This window comes from Saimiri boliviensis, chromosome 3, assembly GCF_048565385.1.
Source record: "Saimiri boliviensis isolate mSaiBol1 chromosome 3, mSaiBol1.pri, whole genome shotgun sequence".
Lineage (NCBI taxonomy): Eukaryota > Metazoa > Chordata > Mammalia > Primates > Cebidae > Saimiri > Saimiri boliviensis.
Genome location: NC_133451.1, coordinates 46,106,531 through 46,125,712, shown reverse-complemented (window position 1 = coordinate 46,125,712; position 19,182 = coordinate 46,106,531). Strand labels below are relative to the sequence as shown.

At 39.7% G+C, this 19,182-nt stretch overlaps 1 protein-coding gene across 2 annotated transcripts in view; it reads right to left on the bottom strand.

The window, feature by feature from the left end:
* The window catches only part of ATP10D (ATPase phospholipid transporting 10D (putative)), a 108,561-nt gene that overhangs the window by 9,086 nt on the left and 80,293 nt on the right, over nucleotides 1-19,182 (bottom strand). The window contains exons 16-21 of one of the 2 annotated variants that reach the window (XM_039468086.2): nucleotides 18,042-18,351; nucleotides 14,702-14,778; nucleotides 13,509-13,634; nucleotides 9,634-9,834; nucleotides 5,756-5,836; nucleotides 4,034-4,138 (exon numbers count right to left, since the gene is read on the bottom strand). In XM_039468086.2, the coding sequence (XP_039324020.1) occupies nucleotides 4,034-4,138; nucleotides 5,756-5,836; nucleotides 9,634-9,834; nucleotides 13,509-13,634; nucleotides 14,702-14,778; nucleotides 18,042-18,351 (900 nt within the window). The remainder of the gene's footprint in view (nucleotides 1-4,033; nucleotides 4,139-5,755; nucleotides 5,837-9,633; nucleotides 9,835-13,508; nucleotides 13,635-14,701; nucleotides 14,779-18,041; nucleotides 18,352-19,182) is intronic. The other variant, XM_039468087.2, reaches the window with a different exon arrangement.

Here is a 19,182-nt window from a genome sequence, read left to right as displayed (position 1 = left end):
TGCAATTTTTCATGCTGTCTCCTTTCCTTTCATACTGACCAAGAAGTTCTCTCAGAGGACAGTTGCTTCTAGAGCTGTCCAGAATATCAGCCAACTTTATATGAGCAAGAAATAAATGTTTGTGTGTCACACCACAGCCTAGTTACTTTCATATTCATGTATATCTTGCAATACTATGTTTCTTTACATTGGCTCACTACATAACTTTACCTAGAAAAAAAAGTATAATGAGATATCTTACCCTAGTTAAAATGACTTGTATCCAAAAGACAGGCAGTAACAAACACTGGTTAGGGTGTGGAAAAAACAGAACATTGTTGGTGGGAATGTAAATTAGTACAACAACTCTGGAGAACAGTTTGGAGGTTCCTCAGAAAACTAAAAATTGAGCTACCATATGATCCAGCAATCTCACTGCTGAGTGTACATCCAAAAGTAAGGAAATCAGTAAAATCAATATATCGAAGAGACACCTGTACTCCTTCCTATGTTTGCTGCAGCACTGTTTACAATGGACAAGATTTGGAAGCAACCTAAGTGTTCATCAACAAATGAATGGATAAAGAAAAGGTGGTACATATACACAATGAAGTACTATTCAGCCATAATAAAGAACGAGATCCTATCACTTACAACAACATGGATGGAACTAGAGGTCATTATGTTAAGTGAAATATGGCAGGCACAGAAAGACAAATACCGCATGTTCTCACTTAGTTGTGGGATTTAAAAATCAAATCAATTGAACTCGTGGACATGGAGGGTAGAAGGATGATTATCAGAGGCTGGGAAGGGTAGTGGATGTATCGGAGAGGTGGGGATGGTTAATGGTACAAAAGAAAAATAGAATGACTAAGGCCTACTATTTGATAGCACAATGGAGTGACTATAGTCAGTAATAATTGTATATTTTAAAATAAAGAATCTATTTGGATTTTCTGTAACTCAAAGGATAAATGATTGAAGGGAAGGATACCCCATTCTCCATGTTCTTATTTCACATTGCATCCCTGCATCAAAACATCTCAAGGACCTCATAAATATATATACCTATTATATACGTGCAAACATTTTAGAAATAAAAAAAAGAAACTTAAATTCAAAAAAGAAAAGTATATCCCTACTTTAAATGTATGAAGCTGGTGCAAAAATAATGGCAGTTTTGTTCTACCAATCTCAGTAAATAATACTAACTTTCTCTGTTATAAAAGTGCTGGGTCTGGGATTTGATTAATCTCTGTTATAAAGAGAAATGATCAAGAATTACTATGATAAAACATAATAGCATCAAACGAGATACCTCTTTGATATAATCAGAAGTATGAAAAGAGAATTACCTTCGCATTACGTAGTATTTAGTGTTATTTAGTGCAGTTTGCAGTTTACCTAAAATCATGGTGTGTACTAGTGCTTTTTAGGGAAACATTGCCTTTATTAATCTATTTTATTTTCTAGGGCTATAATTTTCAAATAAAATCAGATTTTCTCCTTTTCTCTCCTAATCTTGCAAAGTATTTCCCCATGGCAGGTATCTTCATAAGAGTCACAAAGACTGCTTGTTTTTAAATAAAATGTACAAACAAGGAAAACATTAGCTAACTCCTGGATTAAGATATTTGTACCCTTAAAACAATAATTCCTTTTTTTCTTTCTCAAATGTCTTTCCTTTTATATGAGCCATACTGCTCCAATTTTTTTTCTCTTAAAACATGCTTTTGGCAAGTGAGATAGTGACTTCATAGAGTTTATACATTTAAGTGAATTGACACAAAGGAGTGAAGGTCAAGGAATACTGGGTAAAAACCAACAGAGAAGTGGAAGGTGGCAATGAGATGGTGAATAAGAGCATGAAGGGAAAGAGTTTTATACTTTCAGGATGGCTGACTCTTTATTGACAAGACACCTGCAGGGCCAGGATCTCTAGCCATGCATCCTCCAGCATAAAAAACAATTATCTAATGATGCATCCTTTAAACAGTAGTCACTGTTTATCTTTGACTCTAGCTTTCACTTCCCTTCTTGGGAGGATGGCCAGCATTCCTTGTAGTCTTGGCAAAATATTCCTCCCCTAGCCAAAGCCAATGACTAAGGTACGGAAATAGGATTCCATCACAAGAGAGCAGACTTGGAGCACAATGGGCCAAGAGCAGAAAGAGAATGAATGGAGCCAATTCAGGCCAGAGGACCATTCTGACAAGCCTGTCCATTAGTCTCTGTTCCGTGCATCTCTGGAGCCACTCAGGCTTCTCACATATTTTTGCTTTTCTTTATTTTGTTCTCTCATGGTTCTTCATTATATTTTTAATAACTTTCCATTTGTTCACGTTATCCAGATGATGTTGCTAATAATCAGTGAACTCAAACTGATACACTTTATGTGATAACTCCTCTGGAACACTAATAAATGTCAGAATCTTGGGCACTTTCTCAGTTGGCCACCAAAAGTACCAATGCAATTGCTTAAAAATGAATAGGTATAAAAACAATCCCAAATATTTCAGTTCTATAATTCCCTTTACTCTACCCATCTGGTATTTGCAGCTATTAACATTTTACTACATTTCAGCTTGTAAGATTTGATTATAGATGATTATAAGCAAAGCAAGTAATGTCCAAAATAATCAACCCTACTTTAGAAATTGTTATAAATAATTTTGTAATATAACTTCATATATTTCAAACTATAACCTTATTCAGCTGTTTCCTATTTAAAATTCATATATTACCAGGACAGTAAACTTAAAAACTAGTTATTTAATCATTTATTTATCCACTCAAATATTTTTTGAGCACCTGCTGTGTGCTAGTATTGTCCTTAACACTGGTCTACAGTGTTGAACAAAATAGGCATGAACCCTTCTCTCACAGAGAGTATAGTCTAATGTGGAAGATAAAGATGAATAAGCTAATCACATTTTTTTTGGTTTTGTTTTTAGAGACAGGGTTTCTCCCTGTTTCCCAAGCTGGAGTACAGTGGCATGATCATAGTTTACTGCAGCCTCCAACTGTTGGGCTCAAGTGATCCTCCTGCCTCAGTCTCTCAAGTAGCTGAGACTTCTGGCATGTGCCACCACAGCTGGTTTTTTTAATTTTTTGTAGAGATAGGGTCTCACTATGTTGCCCAGGCTGGTCTTGAGCAGCTATGTTTTTGGCTTCATGTGATCCTCCCACCTCAGCCTCCCAAAGCTCTGGAACTGCAGGTGTGAGTCACTGCACCTGGCCTCAGATAATCACATAATTAAATAAATAATTATAAATTATGATTAGAGTTACGAGCAAAAGCAAGAGAATGGTATCAAAGACTGGGTGGTTAGGGAAAGGCTGTTGTGGGAAATTATATTTTTGATGAAATCTAAAATAACATTTGAGCTGGGTGACATGCAGGGATCCAAAGGGGAATGAAAAATACCTCCATTAAAAGATATGTTAAGTGCCAAGGTCCTGATGTTGTAGTGATAATAAGCTCAATGTATTGAAGAAACTGAAAGAGGGATAAGGTGGTTCCAGCCTATGAATATGTGGAAATGAGATTGGAGACAGAAATGTGGCATCATTGCATCATCTTAGGGCTTTCAAATTTTATTCCAAGTACAATGGGAAACCACTGAAGGGTTTTACCCAAAGGAGAGCCAAAAGGATTTTTTTTTTTAATTATGAGGAAGGGATAAAATCATCCCTAAAATCACTTTACCAGGATTATGATACAACAGCTTTTTTCATTTTCATTGAAAGTCATCAACTTGGTCTTGAAGAATGAAGGGTAAATATCCCTCTAGTCTGTCTCATGTCTCCATGAACCATCCGCCACCTACACTACTAAAGGGAACAGGCAGGTGTTTTCCAGTTTCCCCAGCTATACATCAACTTCAGCATAATGGCATTCAATGATCACCCAGAGTAGCTATGATCACCCTTCTCCCATAGATTCATTACTCTTCTCGTTACCATTTATCTTCAGGGTCCCTGCTAATAGAAGTCATATCCCCAAGCATAAAATACTTTAGGCTACTTCAGAAGCAAGAAGACCACTCACCAAACTCTTGCTTTCAATGACCAGATGGAGGAGAATGATGAACAGAGCAGCTGTGTTCAGGGGGTTTCCAAACGCAAAGATGTCAATATCTGAGCCCTGGTAGATCTACAAAGAGAGGACATTAGATGATCCTGGTGAGTTGTGCACACTTGGTGTGGGTAGCATCACTTCATCTACAGCTCAACCGAGACTTGACTCTCTTCTACAATATCCCTGTGAACTGGCCATTTGAAATAAACTTGAACATTTTCACAAGTAAGAGACTGACTCTCTTCCAGAGAGGGCATCTAATTGTCAATTTTTTTCAACTGGAATTTCTCTTTATTCTGAATCATAACTGATCCTCCTGGAACCTTCTACTCACACTTGTAGCTTTTTAAGATATAGATAAATTTGTTCTACTTAACAGAGCTACAAACCTTTTAGACAGTTATTATGACTACCTTTCCTAGGTAAATATACCCTCCTTTCCTGTATGTCTTCAAGTCCTTAAACTATTCCTCTAATGACACAACTTTCTCATGTTTCACCATCATCTTCATTCTCTTCTGAATATGAGATTTTAGACAGGTCTCATTCTGCTGTCTGTGCTGGAGTGCAGGGGCACAATCACAGTTTACTGCAGCCTAGAACTCCTGCGTGCAAGTGATCCTCCTACCTCAGCCTTCAAAATAGCTGGGGCCACAGGTCCACACTTCAGATTGCCTTGTTTATATTTCTCTTGAAGTACAGTACAGCCAGAAAACTCTAGCAAGTCTAATTCAAATGATTTTATTCCAATAAAGAATAAAGTCTGTTAATATAAAAATGATCATTTTTCATTCTTACTACTGTACTTCTATTAACATGATCCACGATAATACAGGTTTCTTGAGGAGAGGAGTATATGTGGGTGAGCAGCTACACAATGCTGCTTTGTGCTTGGTGTTAGCCTCAATTTTTAAAAATTAAATTTTATACATTCTTTGCTTTGTTGCATTTCTTCTGTTTTTTTACCTGTAAAATAGGTTTCATAGTTTTAGAGACACTACTTACGGAATCTTAAATTTAATACTCTGAATATCATTCAAGTAGAATTAGTCCAGCACTTACTAATAAAAGCTTTCATATTCTGGTATTTCCTCTCTGATTATTTTTTAGACAGGTCTCATTCTCCTGTCTATGCTGGAGTGCAGGAGCACAATCACAGTTTACTGCAGCCTAGAACTCCTGGGTGCAAGTGATCCTCCTGCCTCAGCCTCCAAAATAGCTGGGGCCACAGGTCCACACCACTATGCCCAGCTAATTTTTACATTTTTTTTGTAGAGCTGGGGGTCTCACTATGTTGCCCAGGCTGGTTTCAAACTCCTCAGCTAAAGCAATCCACCTGCTTTGGCCTCCCAAAGTGCTGAGATTACAGGTGTGAGCCACCGTGCCCAGCTTGTCTAATTTTTAACTAATCTAATTATATAGCCAGACATCCAATTTTTTTCAAGTCACTGACAAAAATTTTTAAGCAGTACAGGGTTAACAAGAGACCTAAGAGGACTCAAACTAGGTACTTCTATCTAAATTTAATCCATTACCTAATATAGTTTTTGGGGGAGATTATAATTTAGTCAGTTAATAATGAACCTGATTATATGAGCAATCTGCCTTCCTTTATTCTGATACTGGTGGCAAAGTCCAAAGAAGCATCACGGATTCATTAATAACAAATATACTGAGTGAACAAAGACTCACAAAATAAGGCACAAAGAAGCAGACTAGGCTTTGATAAAAGGCATCCAATAAGGTGATCCAGAAGGTGTGGGGTAAGTATGCCTAGAAATGAAGCAGATAATAGGGAGGGAGTAAGATTAACAAGGATCCAAGAAAAGAAACAACAGAAGCCAGTACTTACGTTTCATTTGCTTCTCTGAGAGAAAATTCCATTTCTTCATTCTTTCACTCATGAAACAAGTGGTATTTGTCAACACAGGTAAAGACTGAGGGTAATTGAATGTGATGGGTTCACAAGTAAACATGATGAAAAAAAATCCTTGAAGGAACATTTATTCAACTCAGCTTGCCTTTATTACTGGATAAATTTTAAATCTAGCTGAAATTATCAGTAGTCCTACCTCCTCCTTTCCTACTGACCCAAAAGTACTGTTTCAAAACTTCTCCAACTATATCCATTCCTCTTTCTCTAAATCACTCCCTTCATTTCAATTCACTATCAACTGCCTCTATGAATGGCTGTATAGCCATCTAACTGCCCTCTTTGTTCCTCCTCTATTCTCAATCCAATCTTCCCAAATCAGCCAGATGGTCTTAACTCATTTCTCATTTAGAAAAAAAGAGGCAGCTTGCTTCCAGTGCAGTATTCTTGGGGCAAATGGGAAATGGACTAAAAAGGAAAAATGTAAACCAGGTCACACCATCTCTCTAATGAATCAAACTGACTTGTTCTACTCCCTCCAACGACTTTCCACTGCATTTCCAACACCATCTAAGTTTCTTCACATGACCTATAAGGTCCTACATGGTTTGCCCACTAAATAATTCTCTGCAATTACTGCTTGCCATTTTGATTCTGCAAAATGACCTTCATTCTTTTCCTCAAATGTGCCAAATCCATTCTTTCCTCAGGGATTTACCTATGCTATTCTCTCTGCCAGGAATTCTTTTCCTGGACCTCCTACATGAGCAGTTTCTCATTACTTGTATCCTAGCTCAAATATTACTTCATCATACAGACACACCAAACCAGTTCATACAGGCACACCAAACCAGTTTAAAAGTTGTGCCCACTCAGGCGCTTACTACTGTGGAAACCTGAGAAGTGTCTCATCACCACCAGGAATAATTCTGTCTGTTTAATAAATTTTCTAGTTCTCTCAATGGAATGCAAGCATCATAGAGGAAAATGCTGACTCTTTCATTCAAGTGACTCAAACAGTGCCTTGGATGTAGCAGATGCCCAACAAATATGTATTGAGTTAATAAAGTATTCGTATACAAGTTTTCATGCACTAAACTGCTTCCTACACAACTCTTAGAGAAAAAAAGAAAAAGAATAAGTAGAGACAATAGTTAAATGATTGAAAATTGTTTTTCAAACAAGAGTCAACTCTGATTGAAGTTGGATTCTGAGGCTGTGTGAAGGATTCTGAGGCTGCATTCAGATCCAGCAGGAAAGAGTGCTATCACTTATTAGTAATATCTCCCATGAACAAAAATGGAAAAGCGTGTCACATCCATGAGCTAGTCTTTTCTTAACATGGTCTCAGTCTTGTTTTCTTCCAAATGCAGAGGCTGAAACTTCTTTGAAAATGTTGCACTGTCTCTTAAGGAACAAAGCTTAATAAATACACAAATTCTTCATATACATTTTTTAAAAGAATACACTTGGGGCCTGGCGCAGTGGCTCAAGCCTGTAATCCCAGCACTTTGGGAGGCCGAGGCGGGTGGATCATGAGGTCGAGAGATCGAGACCATCCCGGTCAACATAGTGAAACCCCGTCTCTACTAAAAATACAAAAAATTAGCTGGGCGTGGTGGCACGTGCCTGTAATCCCAGCTACTCAGGAGGCTGAGGCAGGAGAATTGCCTGAACCCAGGAGGCGGAGGTTGCGGTGAGCTGAGATCGCGCCATTGCACTCCAGCCTGGTTAACAAGAGCGAAACTCTGTCTCAAAAAAAAAAAAAAAAAAGAATACACTTGGAATTTTTACATCTAGCCTTTTTTATCCCTTTGTCCCCTGGAAAATCAAAGCGTTGAAGATTCATTGTTTCCAGCCCACTTTTCTCTATATCTTCTTCTATTATTTCCCCACTGGGTATGATGGGATATTCTACCTGCCTTTCTTTATCCAAGTGTCCACAACCTCTCAGCAGAAGTGCAATCCAATGGTGGAAGAGAATGTGCCAGAGACAAAGGGGCAAGCAAAATGCCACTGGACAACAGAGAACCACTTAGGGAGAAGTTAAAGTGCAACTTCATGCCTCTGGGGAAGCAGAGGGTGCTCAAAGAACCCAGAGTACAAGAAAAGAAATACAATTTCCCCCAGTCACATGAGGAATAGGACTAACAAAAGTAAAGAGGGAAGGATCATGATTAAGATAAATGAGAGGCCGGAGGGATTAACTCATGGGGTCTACTGGAAACTGAAAGGGGAAAATCTGTACATGAAGCCAAAGACAGAAAAGAAGACTGTGTGGGTGATGAGAGATGGGGGAGAGGCTTCATGGAAGGGAAGCGTCTGACTGCAGACTCCCACAATCATCTTCAGAGTAGAGAGATTCTGTAGCCCTGGAGAGTATATTTCACTGCACTGAACACAGGAAAACGGCCCAAGCATGAAACAATTTGTTTGGAGATCAAGTTCAAAGAAAGGACACATTTTTGAGGATAAAGTCAATGAAATCAGTTACCTTTTATCAATAGCTACATGCTGGGAAAACCTGCCTGCTATGATCATGTTTTATAAAACCGGCCATTTCACTAGAACAATGTGTACAAAGGATTTCTGAGAGGATTCAACAACAGTAAGCAATGATCTCACTTCTCCCAAAGATAAGGACCAATACCAATCTTTAGTCCATACAAATGGGATTTTAAAATGCTGGCTACAAAAACTTTAATTGAAAATCTCCCTCAACCCTCCTTTCCTCAATAGACTTGGAATTTCAATTATGCCTGGGGCATGGTACAAGCTTCACTGACATCAACCACATGTTCTTGCATCCTGGCTTGAACTTTAAGTCAGATTGGACTCCTTTAGGAAAACCCATGCAGTTCCTTGATTTGAAAGGATTGGATGATATTAAAGGATTATGAGGCTTTCTTCTTCCCTGAAAGCTGAATCTGTGATTTCTCTGTTGGTTGTTCTAGGTAGTGTAAGGATACTAAATGACTCTCAATTCCATTTCAAGTCAGGATAGTTAGACTCATGGAAATAGATGCATTATTTTAAATTTGGGATTTCCTCAAATTTCCGGTTAATTCTGGCGGGTAAAAATGACCATATTGAGCGTTTACTATGGCTGGAAATTGTACCTGCATTATCTTCCTTAATCCTTACATCATTTCCATAAAGTAAAGACAACTGCAGCAAAGGCAAGTTAAAAAATGTACCAAGGTCACATACCGCAGAATCAGAATTGAAACTCAGACTAAACAGAACCTATTATTTCTAACATATGCCAAACCACTTTTTAGTGGTGGGATTTCTTGAAAAATCACTTAACCCCTTCAAGGTTGAGATGCTTTGTCTTAGAATGGGACCAATACTAGGTTCTGTCTGAACTTGTTTTCATGAGGATCAATGAGACAGGGAATGTTAAGTAGTTAGCGCAGCAGATGGCAATGAGGTTTAGTGAATGTTAGTATTGGTTATAAGGTTCAAACTTACAGATTTCTTCTTATAAGTACCTAAAGCCCTTCATAGATTAATCTGTATTTATCTCAAAGGCAAGCAAGTTAATATCTGCTACATGAGTAGAGATCTTTTCAAATAATCAGATATTTCAAACAGTTCTGGGTGGACTGCAATGTTCGGCATGGCTAATGAAGAAAACACACTGGCTTTGATAATGGATATGTATCCATCCAAACACTCTTGTTTTAACACCTACCTCTGATTTCTGACCGCTTCTGTAAAGTTCAGGCAGTTCCATGAGGGTCTCTGCAGACACATCTTTCTCCAAAACACCATAAATGACAGGAGGGGCAGATGTGAAGAGGAGGTTGAAGAAGATCAAAACCCAATAATCAGTCATGGATGTTCCTGAAAATCCACAAAAGAACTGGTACCAAAAAAGGAGGTTCACATAGGCCTGGAGACACAAAGGACATTCAGATCTTAGAATCAGTAATGTGTGCTATGATTACACATTCCAAATGCTGCCATTTTGAGCTGGGTGACCTCAGCCTCCCTGCAGTTTTCTTATGTAAGAGAGGACCACAATTTACCTTGCAGCTTTTTTTGGTAATTATTTTATTAAATTAAAGTGTGCACATACATATACACACACAGACAGACATGTAAGCACACACATACACACATACACACACACTCTGCATTTACTATGTGGTACTAGCACTGTTCTAAGTGCTTTATGAATAATTCATTTAATCATCACAACAACTTGGGAATTACGTTGTTGTCATTTTACAAATCAGGAAACTGAGTGTAACGAACTGAATGTTTGTGTCCTCCCAAAATTCATATGAAATCCTCCTGAAATAAAACTCCCTCCATCGAAGCCCAGTGTCACTTCCTGTGGCCTTCCCTGCTTGAGAGCACAGAGCACTATCCTCACTGTGACAGTGTTAGGAGGTGGTACCTTTTGGAGGTGATTAGGTCATGACATTGGAGGCCTCATGAATGGAATCGGTTGCTTTATATAAGAGACCCCAGTGAGGTCTCATCATCTCATCTCTTTTTATGCAAGGATATAATGAGAAATCTGAAACCTGGAAGAAAACCTGCACCAGAACCTGACATTCTGGTACCCTCATCTGGATTTCCAGCCTCCAGAATAGTGGGGAAGAAATGTTGTTTACAAGCCCTGTACCACCTCTCTGTGGTACTTTGTAATGGCAGCCTGATTGGATTAAGATACTGAGGCACAGAGAGACTAAGAAACTTGCCCACAGCCACATGGTTCTAATAAGTAGCAGAACAAGTATTCAAACTGAAGGACTTAACACTGGATGAAGAGAATCTAGTCCAATCCCTGGCACAGACACAGAGTAGGCCAGCACAAATGTCCATTCTCTTGCCTTCTGGGTTCATAAATATGTAGTGGTAAAGTGGAATCATGCCAGCAGAGTGGTCAACCATCCCAGTTTGCTTGGGACTGAGGGGTTTCCCAGGACTTGGGACTTTCAGTGCTAAAACGGGGACACTCTCGGGGAAACCAGGACAGTTGGTCACCCTAGAGGCCAGTCGTGGGCATCCTCATGGTTTCCTGCAGCATTTTGTCTCAGACAAACTAAGTTCAGTGTAAAAAGCTCTATGCTCTCAAGCAGGGCAGGCCACAGGAAAGGACACTGGGCTTAGATAGAGAGGAAGTTTTGTTTCAAGGCTGGGGGATACCTCCCATTGATTCTTTGCTTTCAGGCCATTTTCCTAACCTCCCTGAATTATTTCCTCCTCTTAAAAGGAGAATTGTACTACCTGAGGGATTAGTATCAAGGTCAAGTTAGAAAATGGTCATGATCGGCTGGATGCAGTAGCTTATGCCTGCATCCCAGCACTTGGGGAGGCTGAAGCAAGCAAATCACTTGAGGTCAGGAGTTCGAGACCAGCCTGTCCAACATGGTAAAATCCAATCTCTACCAAAAAAAATACAAAAATTAGCTGAGTATGGTGGTGCACACCTTTAGTCTCAGCTTCTCAGGAGGCTGAGGTAGGAGGATAGCTTGAACTCAGGAGGCAGAGGTTGCAGTGAGCCAAGATCACACCACTGCACTCCAGCCTGGGGACCAGAGTGAGATCCTCTCTCAAAAAACAAAAAAAAAAACAAGAAAGTTGTCATGATCTGTAAAGTATCTTATATTCTTATAAAAAAAAAATATTGTCATCATAGATACACTAGAACCTCAGGACAAGGGCCACAATCCTTAAAATAGATTTTCTTAGTCTAGCATCTATAAACATGCATGATGCCCAGTTTCTGAAAACGTATGAATCTTGGGTACAGGTGGTGTGGGACACTGTTTTGGAAGAATGAATCCATAGTCTTCATTGGCACCTCAAAGGTTGTCCAATATCCAAGAACCATGGTCTCAGAAAGACAAGCTACTCTAATGGCTTCTGGTCCAAGTCCTTTGCACAGCATATAAAATATGCATTGTTTAGCTAGGTAAGTAAAAGATATAAATTAAGCCTGGAGCTCATCGGTATGAATGGCCACTCAAGGATTACAGAGCAGGAAGACCACGGAGGTCCTGATTCTCCCTACTAGCGAACACCTTCTCTCTTTGATAGTGTATAGCATCTCTTCCTAATATTAGTATTTCTTAACTGTTCAATTCAATCTGGAGTTAAAAGGAGGTGGGGAGATGAATGGATATTGCCACAATAGGGGAGAAGGTGAACAAATGCAAAGGTTTAAAATAAAAACTTGGGAGGGGGGCTCCTCTTTAAAAGCCATTGACCACTAAGTCCTGGAATTGTAAATTACAAGCCATAGTTTTCCCCAGAAGTGCTTAAGTAGGCAGATTTTATACATTTCAAATATTTTCCTAAAGTATCTGAGTTTTACTAAACTTTTACTAACTGCATTAATTCTAATTATTAAAGTCTTGAGAGATTCCTGGAAAGTGTATTGTGCTGCAGGAAAAATAATGTTCCTACTGATGGACATAGGCACACACACACACAGAGTTCAAATTACACATTTGGGATCTCCTAAAAACAATTTTTTTCCTCAAAGTGGTATTTTAATAGAGTGACATCAACCCCTGTCTACTACTAACATACGACATATGAACTTTAATGACTAAGGGTGAATTTGACCCAAAATTCATGACGTATTTACATTAAGTACCCCCACTTAGAGGATACTTAGATGCCTATGACTTTATTGAAAAAAAAAAAAGAAACTAAAATTTAAATAGCATGTTCAAGATTAGAGGCCTGGATTTCTAATCAAATTCTGCCCTTTTAGGAATTACATAATCAAAATATAGTTCCTTTATTGTCAAATAACTACTGAGCCCAAATACATTTTATAGGTTGGCTAGATAATTCTTGCATCTGTGAGCATCAGCCAGCTACACACTAAGACATTAAACTAGGTTTGCATCTGTATCTGCAGCTTTATTATAACACAAGGGGCATTAATTTGGAAGAGCTGATATTTTTTGGTATTTCCAGTAAAACAGAAGCAAATCTTTTCATTCTCTACTGACAGATAGCATTAAACATTTCATAATTCTGCTTGTCACAGTCTTTTTTATGGAAGGTCAAAAATTAGATTTTAAATGAAAACAGACAGGATTGAATTTAAATGCACAGGGAGTACAAAATGTTAGCAGATGGACAAGCCTTGCAATTTGTTGTCAGCAGCTGAAACATACCACATTCCCAGCTTAGTTCTGGTAAGACAGCAAGACCGTCCCTGGCTGCTCCCAGTACATCATTAAGGGTTGGGAGGCTGAGGTGGGTGGATCATGAGGTCAAGAGATAGAGACCATCCTGGTCTACATGGGGAAACCCTGTCTCTACTAAAAATACAAAAATTAGCTGGGCATGATAGCACACACCTGCAGTCCCAGCTACTCGGGAGGCTGAGGCAGGAGAATTGCTTGAACCCAGGAGACGGAGGTTGCAGTGAGCCGAGATCATGCCATTGCACTCCAGACTGGGTAACAAGAGCAAAACTCGGTCTCAAAAAAAAAGGGAAAGTGAGCTCAGCATAGGGCACTTCCTTTTCATCCCTAATGCAACAGGCCTGGAAGGTACGAAGGGAAAAGGGACAAATTATCTGGGGTTACATACCACATTCTTATAGAAAAAATAGAGAATCATGTTGGAAAGCCTTGTATAACACCAGTGCCCGTGGACAAGAAGCAGCTTGCTGAGATGCTTGAACTGAGAAACGGCAAAGTCACTGGCCATCACAGCCTGCAGACGCAATGGAGAGAGAATGTCATTCTGAGCCATCAAACATGTTAGAACAGACACAGCCCTGTCAGCCTCACCGTCACTACAGTCCAATCAGTTACATCTGTTGTTTAAACCTTACCTGCAGATTAAAAGACAAAACACACACACAAAACAGAAGCAACCATGACGACAAAACCCACGCATACAGAACCTTTGTGGACTGCCTGGATTTTACCACTCAGCTTTCCAATCCTGTCACATGAGACGGGATTTCTCTTTGGTTACGACTTATTGTGCATTTTCAACCAATGAACTTTTTTTGCTAGAAAGCACCTTCCTTAGCAAGAACTCTGTCTTCTGCATCACAATATGCATTTGCTTCTCCTCAGGGAGAATATTAAGCAGCATTGAAGTTAAGACTTCATATGGCTTTGTATAATGTGTCAGGCAAAAGGTATGTGAATCTCTCATCTTTCATAAAGATGTCATTTATAATTCTTGGGAAACGCTGGGCCTCATATTCTACCTTCCTCTAACAGCACTTGTTCCATACATGAATGAAAATCAGTTTTCAGGATTATGAGCTTTTATCTGAATTCTGTGCCTAAAATACTATCCAACACACACACGCACACACACACACACACGCACACGCACACACGCACACGCACACGCACACACGTGCACAGACACTCCCACCTCCTTCCTTCCTCTCCCATACCGTCTTTTTTCCCTTTTGTTTTTTGTCCTCCCTCTCCTGCCTCAAGATCTTTAGGTCCTTCATACAAATAGCAGCTTCTTCAGAGTCAGAATTTACGCAGTTATTGCAGGACTAAAATATATATTCCTGTGATTTAGATAAGCTCTATATGTAACAAGTGAACAATACAGCTATAATTACCCAGGAAAATGCCATAATACTCACCTAGAAAATAATCAATGAATGGATGACAAAACTTCCTGCCTCCAACTCCTCAGCTAGCCACGCACAGACTCACTTGGCCACAGAGAATTTACCATGGAGAATGCTGCCTTTGGATGGGCAGGTCAAGGCCACAGAACTTGGGTGCACAATATCCACTCACCTGCATGCCTTCTTGACCTGAGACCCCTATCCCAATGTCTGCCACTTGTATCATGCTAACATCATTGGCACCATCACCTTCATGAAGCAGAAGAAAGGAGAGAAATATATGAGGAGTAAAGAAAGGATGTAAATGTTGCAAATCAGTAGGGGCAGCTCAAGTAAACAGAATAATCCTCCAAAGTTCATCCCTTTCTCCAAGTTTCCCGGAAGAAAAGTGAAGCAGAAATAAAGCGGTATCCCACTGCCATCAGGAAGACCAAACTCAACACTGCTTTAAATTCCTTCATGCTATGGCACTTACCCAGACTGATCTTGTTTTTCATGCCACTCGTGCTGCTTCCAGCTCTCCAGACACACCCTTCTCCCTGTAGCCATGCACATAACACTGTCCTTATCACCCCCAGCCCATTTTGCTGGATTTCATTTGTTTTTGCTTTCAGCTTAGATGTCATTTCCTCTGGGAAATCCTTCCCATATTTTTTCAAGATCAGATGCCCTTTCATTAGGCTTCAGCACCACCCTACGTATCTCTAGCAAACCTATCACACAGTATCATGGTTTCATGCAGACTTACTGGTCTCCCCCAACACAGAGAGCTTCTTAGGAGGAGGTACCACATTCCTGCTAGTGATGAGCACACATTGTTCTCAATCGCTCACCAACAATTCACCTGTTTTTCAGTAAAAGTATTCTGATTTTCCTTGGAAATTCTTGGTTTGTGAGGTTTGTTAGGGTGAACTCAAACCTCTATATTTACAGGTAGGCAAGTGACCCAGATCTGTACAATCAGCATCTTCTATTCCCTGGCCTCAGTAATTGGTTCCGAGATGAATATATGACTTTGGTTAATATTATTATAAGTTATAATATAATCACAATACATAATGTATGAGAGAAATTATTATTATATATATAATTTATCCGAAATAATTATAATAATCATAATATAACTATGTTATAATATGTAATTATTAGGAGTTTTCACTTCAGAAACATCTGGATCCATAAGCTTAATTCATTTATCTGTTTATTCAACAAGATAATTGAACAAAATTCCACCCTAATCCCGATACTTTACTGCAGCCATCTGAAAAGTGATGCTATCTTTTCACCCAAGTTGTTAATGGGATAGGATAGAAACCCAGGAGTTCCAGTGGCTAGATCACCACCCTGAGGGGAAAAGTTACCTGAGACTGGAAGCAGTCTAGAGGGAAAACAGACATTGAAAAAGAGAGCTGATATGCCAAGTCCTCAGCTTAACACTGTAGTCTCTGAGATCTTAACCTCATTCTACAGTTCTCTTCGGTTATACTCATACTTCAGTGTCAAGGCTTTGATATCCACTTGACTTTTCCTTGTTGTTTTTTGTTTTTTTGTTTTTTTTTTTTTGACACAGAATCTTGCTCTGTGGCTCAGGCTGGAATTCTGTGGCACGATCTCAGCTCACTGCAACCTCTGCTTCCCAGGTTCACGTGATTCTTGTACCTCAGCCTCCCTAGAGATAGGATTACAGGCTCCCACCATCACACCTGGCCAATTTTTATATTTTTAGTAGAGATGAGATTTCACCATGTTGGCCAGTCTAGTCCTGAACTCCTGACCTCAAGTGATCCACCTACCTTGGCCTCCTAAAGTGCTGGAATTATAGGTGTGAGCCTGTATCCGGCCTGATATCCACTAGACTTCTGATTCTTAAATTTATATCTCTAGCCAAGTCCTTATTTCTAAATTCCAAAATTTTATTCTCACTTCTCACCTGACATCACTACTTAGACATTTAATAGCCTTTTCTTTCTTTCTTTTTTGAGACAGAGTCTCATTCTGTCGCTCGGGCTGGAGTGCAGTGGTGTGATCTCAGCTCACTGCAACCTCCACCTCCTGGTTCAAGCTATTCTCCTGCCTTAGCCTCCTGAGTAGCTGGAATTATAGGTGCCTGCCACTATGACCAGTTAATTTTTTGTATTTTTAGTAGAGACTAAAAATTTCACTATGTTAGCCAGGCTGGTCTCGAATACCTGACCTGGTGATTCACCAGCCTCAGCCTCCCAAAGTGCTGGGATTACAGGTGTGAGCCACCGTGCCCAGCCTAGCCTTTTCAAACTTCGCAAGTGTAAGACCCAACTCCCAATTTCCCCACCATTTCAGTAAATGGCAGTTCTGTTCCTTTTGCTCTTAGACGTAACTTTGGCGTTCCCTTTGACAACTCTTTCTCTCATATAACATATCCAATCTGTCAGCAAATGTCACTGGTTCTTTCTTCAGACCATGCCCATTATCTGACCACGTCCCATCCCTTCGTTTGCTCTCAACTGTGCCCAAGCTGCCATCATCTCTTGCTGAATTATTTTTATAGCGTTCAGCCTGGGTGCGGTCCAACAATTACTCTGGCAGAGCAGCCACCGTGATCATTTTAAATTTAAGGCAAATCATGTCCCACTTCTGCTCCAAATCCTTCAATGGCTCCCTAATCTCTTTGGAAAAAAGCCAACATTTTATAATGTCCTCTAAGACCCTCTGTGATCTGGCCCCCTGCCGCTTCTCTGACCTTTAATAACCTGCAGAAAAGCCCTCTGACACACCAAACATGGCCCTTCATGGCCTTCCCTTTCGCTGTCTTCTCTTCCAGGAATGTTCTTCCCTGTATCTCCCATGGTCCTTTATGATTTCCTTCAAGTCTCTGCTCACAGTCAACCTTAGCAGTGAGACCTTTGAAAACCGTATTTAAAGGAGTAGGTCCACCCCATCTCCAGTGCTCTACATCTTCTCATTCCACTTTATTTTTTCAATAGTACTTATCACTCTCTGATACCTTACAGATTTATGCTTTGTTTTACTGTATGCCTTCCTACTAGATGTAAGTTCCTTGTAAAAAGGTACTTTGTCAATTTTATGTCCTCTTTTATCTCCATTCCTTAGAAAAATACCTAGTACAAAGAAGGTACTTGATAAATATTTGTTGAATGGATAAATAAATGAATTGTCATGTCCTTGAATTTAGCTTTCCTGAAGGCAGAACACATGGATTTTTCGGTTCTGTTATTCAGTTTATTACCCGGCTTAAGCTCCTTGATTTGGGGGTCTAACACTAAACTAAGAAGTCCCAACTTCTTATATTATACTGTTTACCATGTATTATATCGTTTACCGTGTCACATCCTACTACCTGGTTCACAGAGGTGCTCGAGTAATTGATGGAGAAGTGGGATACAGTGAATGTGGTAGAGAGAAAGGGAGAAGGAAAATGGGAGGAACAGCGGGAAAGGAAAAAGAGAGAGGGATCGGCTTCTGATGCGGTGTAAAAGGGGGCAGTGCAGGACCCAGATGTTATCCTCACTCACCAATGGCCAGGGTCATCACCTGGAGATGGCTGCGGACCAGTTTCACCACTTCACTTTTCTGCAGCGGAGTGGCTCGGCAGCAGACCACAGCTCGACACCAAGATGTCAGTTCCAGGAACTGCTTTTGTAGACTTTCCTGCAGGGCAAACTCCAGGGTCTTCCCAGTGATAACAAGTCCAGCTCGTAACCCTGAGTCCTGGAGGACAGGAGGCTGAGGTAAATCTACATTTAATGACACTTGCTCTGGCGAGGCTTGAGTTTTCTTCTGAAGTTCTTTCAAAATTGTGCTCATCAGCATCCCACAGGCATCCTTGAAACAAGAGGCAAAGGCAGTTAGCCTTCAGGCTTCCCTGGTGCCAGAACCAGCTACCATTTTTTATTGTCTTTCTTTAGCAATTGCTGAATCAAGGAAAACCCAAATAATGAATAACTAATTATTTTCAAAGACTTTACAAGTCTTCTACAGAGCCTTCTGTGCATATGTGGTGATGGGTTAAAAGGGCGGGGAAACATCTCAGCCCCAACTGTGTTTCTTATAACAAAATAGCTGTGAAATTTCTTTATGTGTGTAATTTGCCTTCTCCAACAGTGAATCCCAAGAGTCCTCTGGTCTCATTCTGCCAATTATTAGCTGCTTGACCTGAGGCAAACCGTGTAACATCTCTAAGCCTTAACTTTTTCATTAAAAAATGCAAATATTATTTCCATCATAATGTTGTTGTGAGGATTGAGTGAAATAATACATGCAAAACTCCTAGTGTAAGGCATGACCCATGGCAGACATCTGAAACAGTAATTATTTTTATCTTCTTTTTGATTCCACATATTCATTCACTCACTAACTATTTAATGAGAAACTACATATTAGAAAACATTCCATGAGCTGGAGCTACACCAACAAACATGAAAATTCCTGCCCTGAAGGCACTTGCATTCTGGCCAGGATGTTGGTGGTACTTATTACATCTCATTTGCATACATCCTAACTTCACACTAGTTAGGAAATTCTTTAAAGGCAGGTACCACTTTTAATTTACTTTTGAAGCCTTCATGAAGTTTAAAAGTGGACCACATCAGGTACTCAGTAAACATTCATTGAATGAATTTTACTCAAGAAGATTAACAATAAGGGTATCCAGAA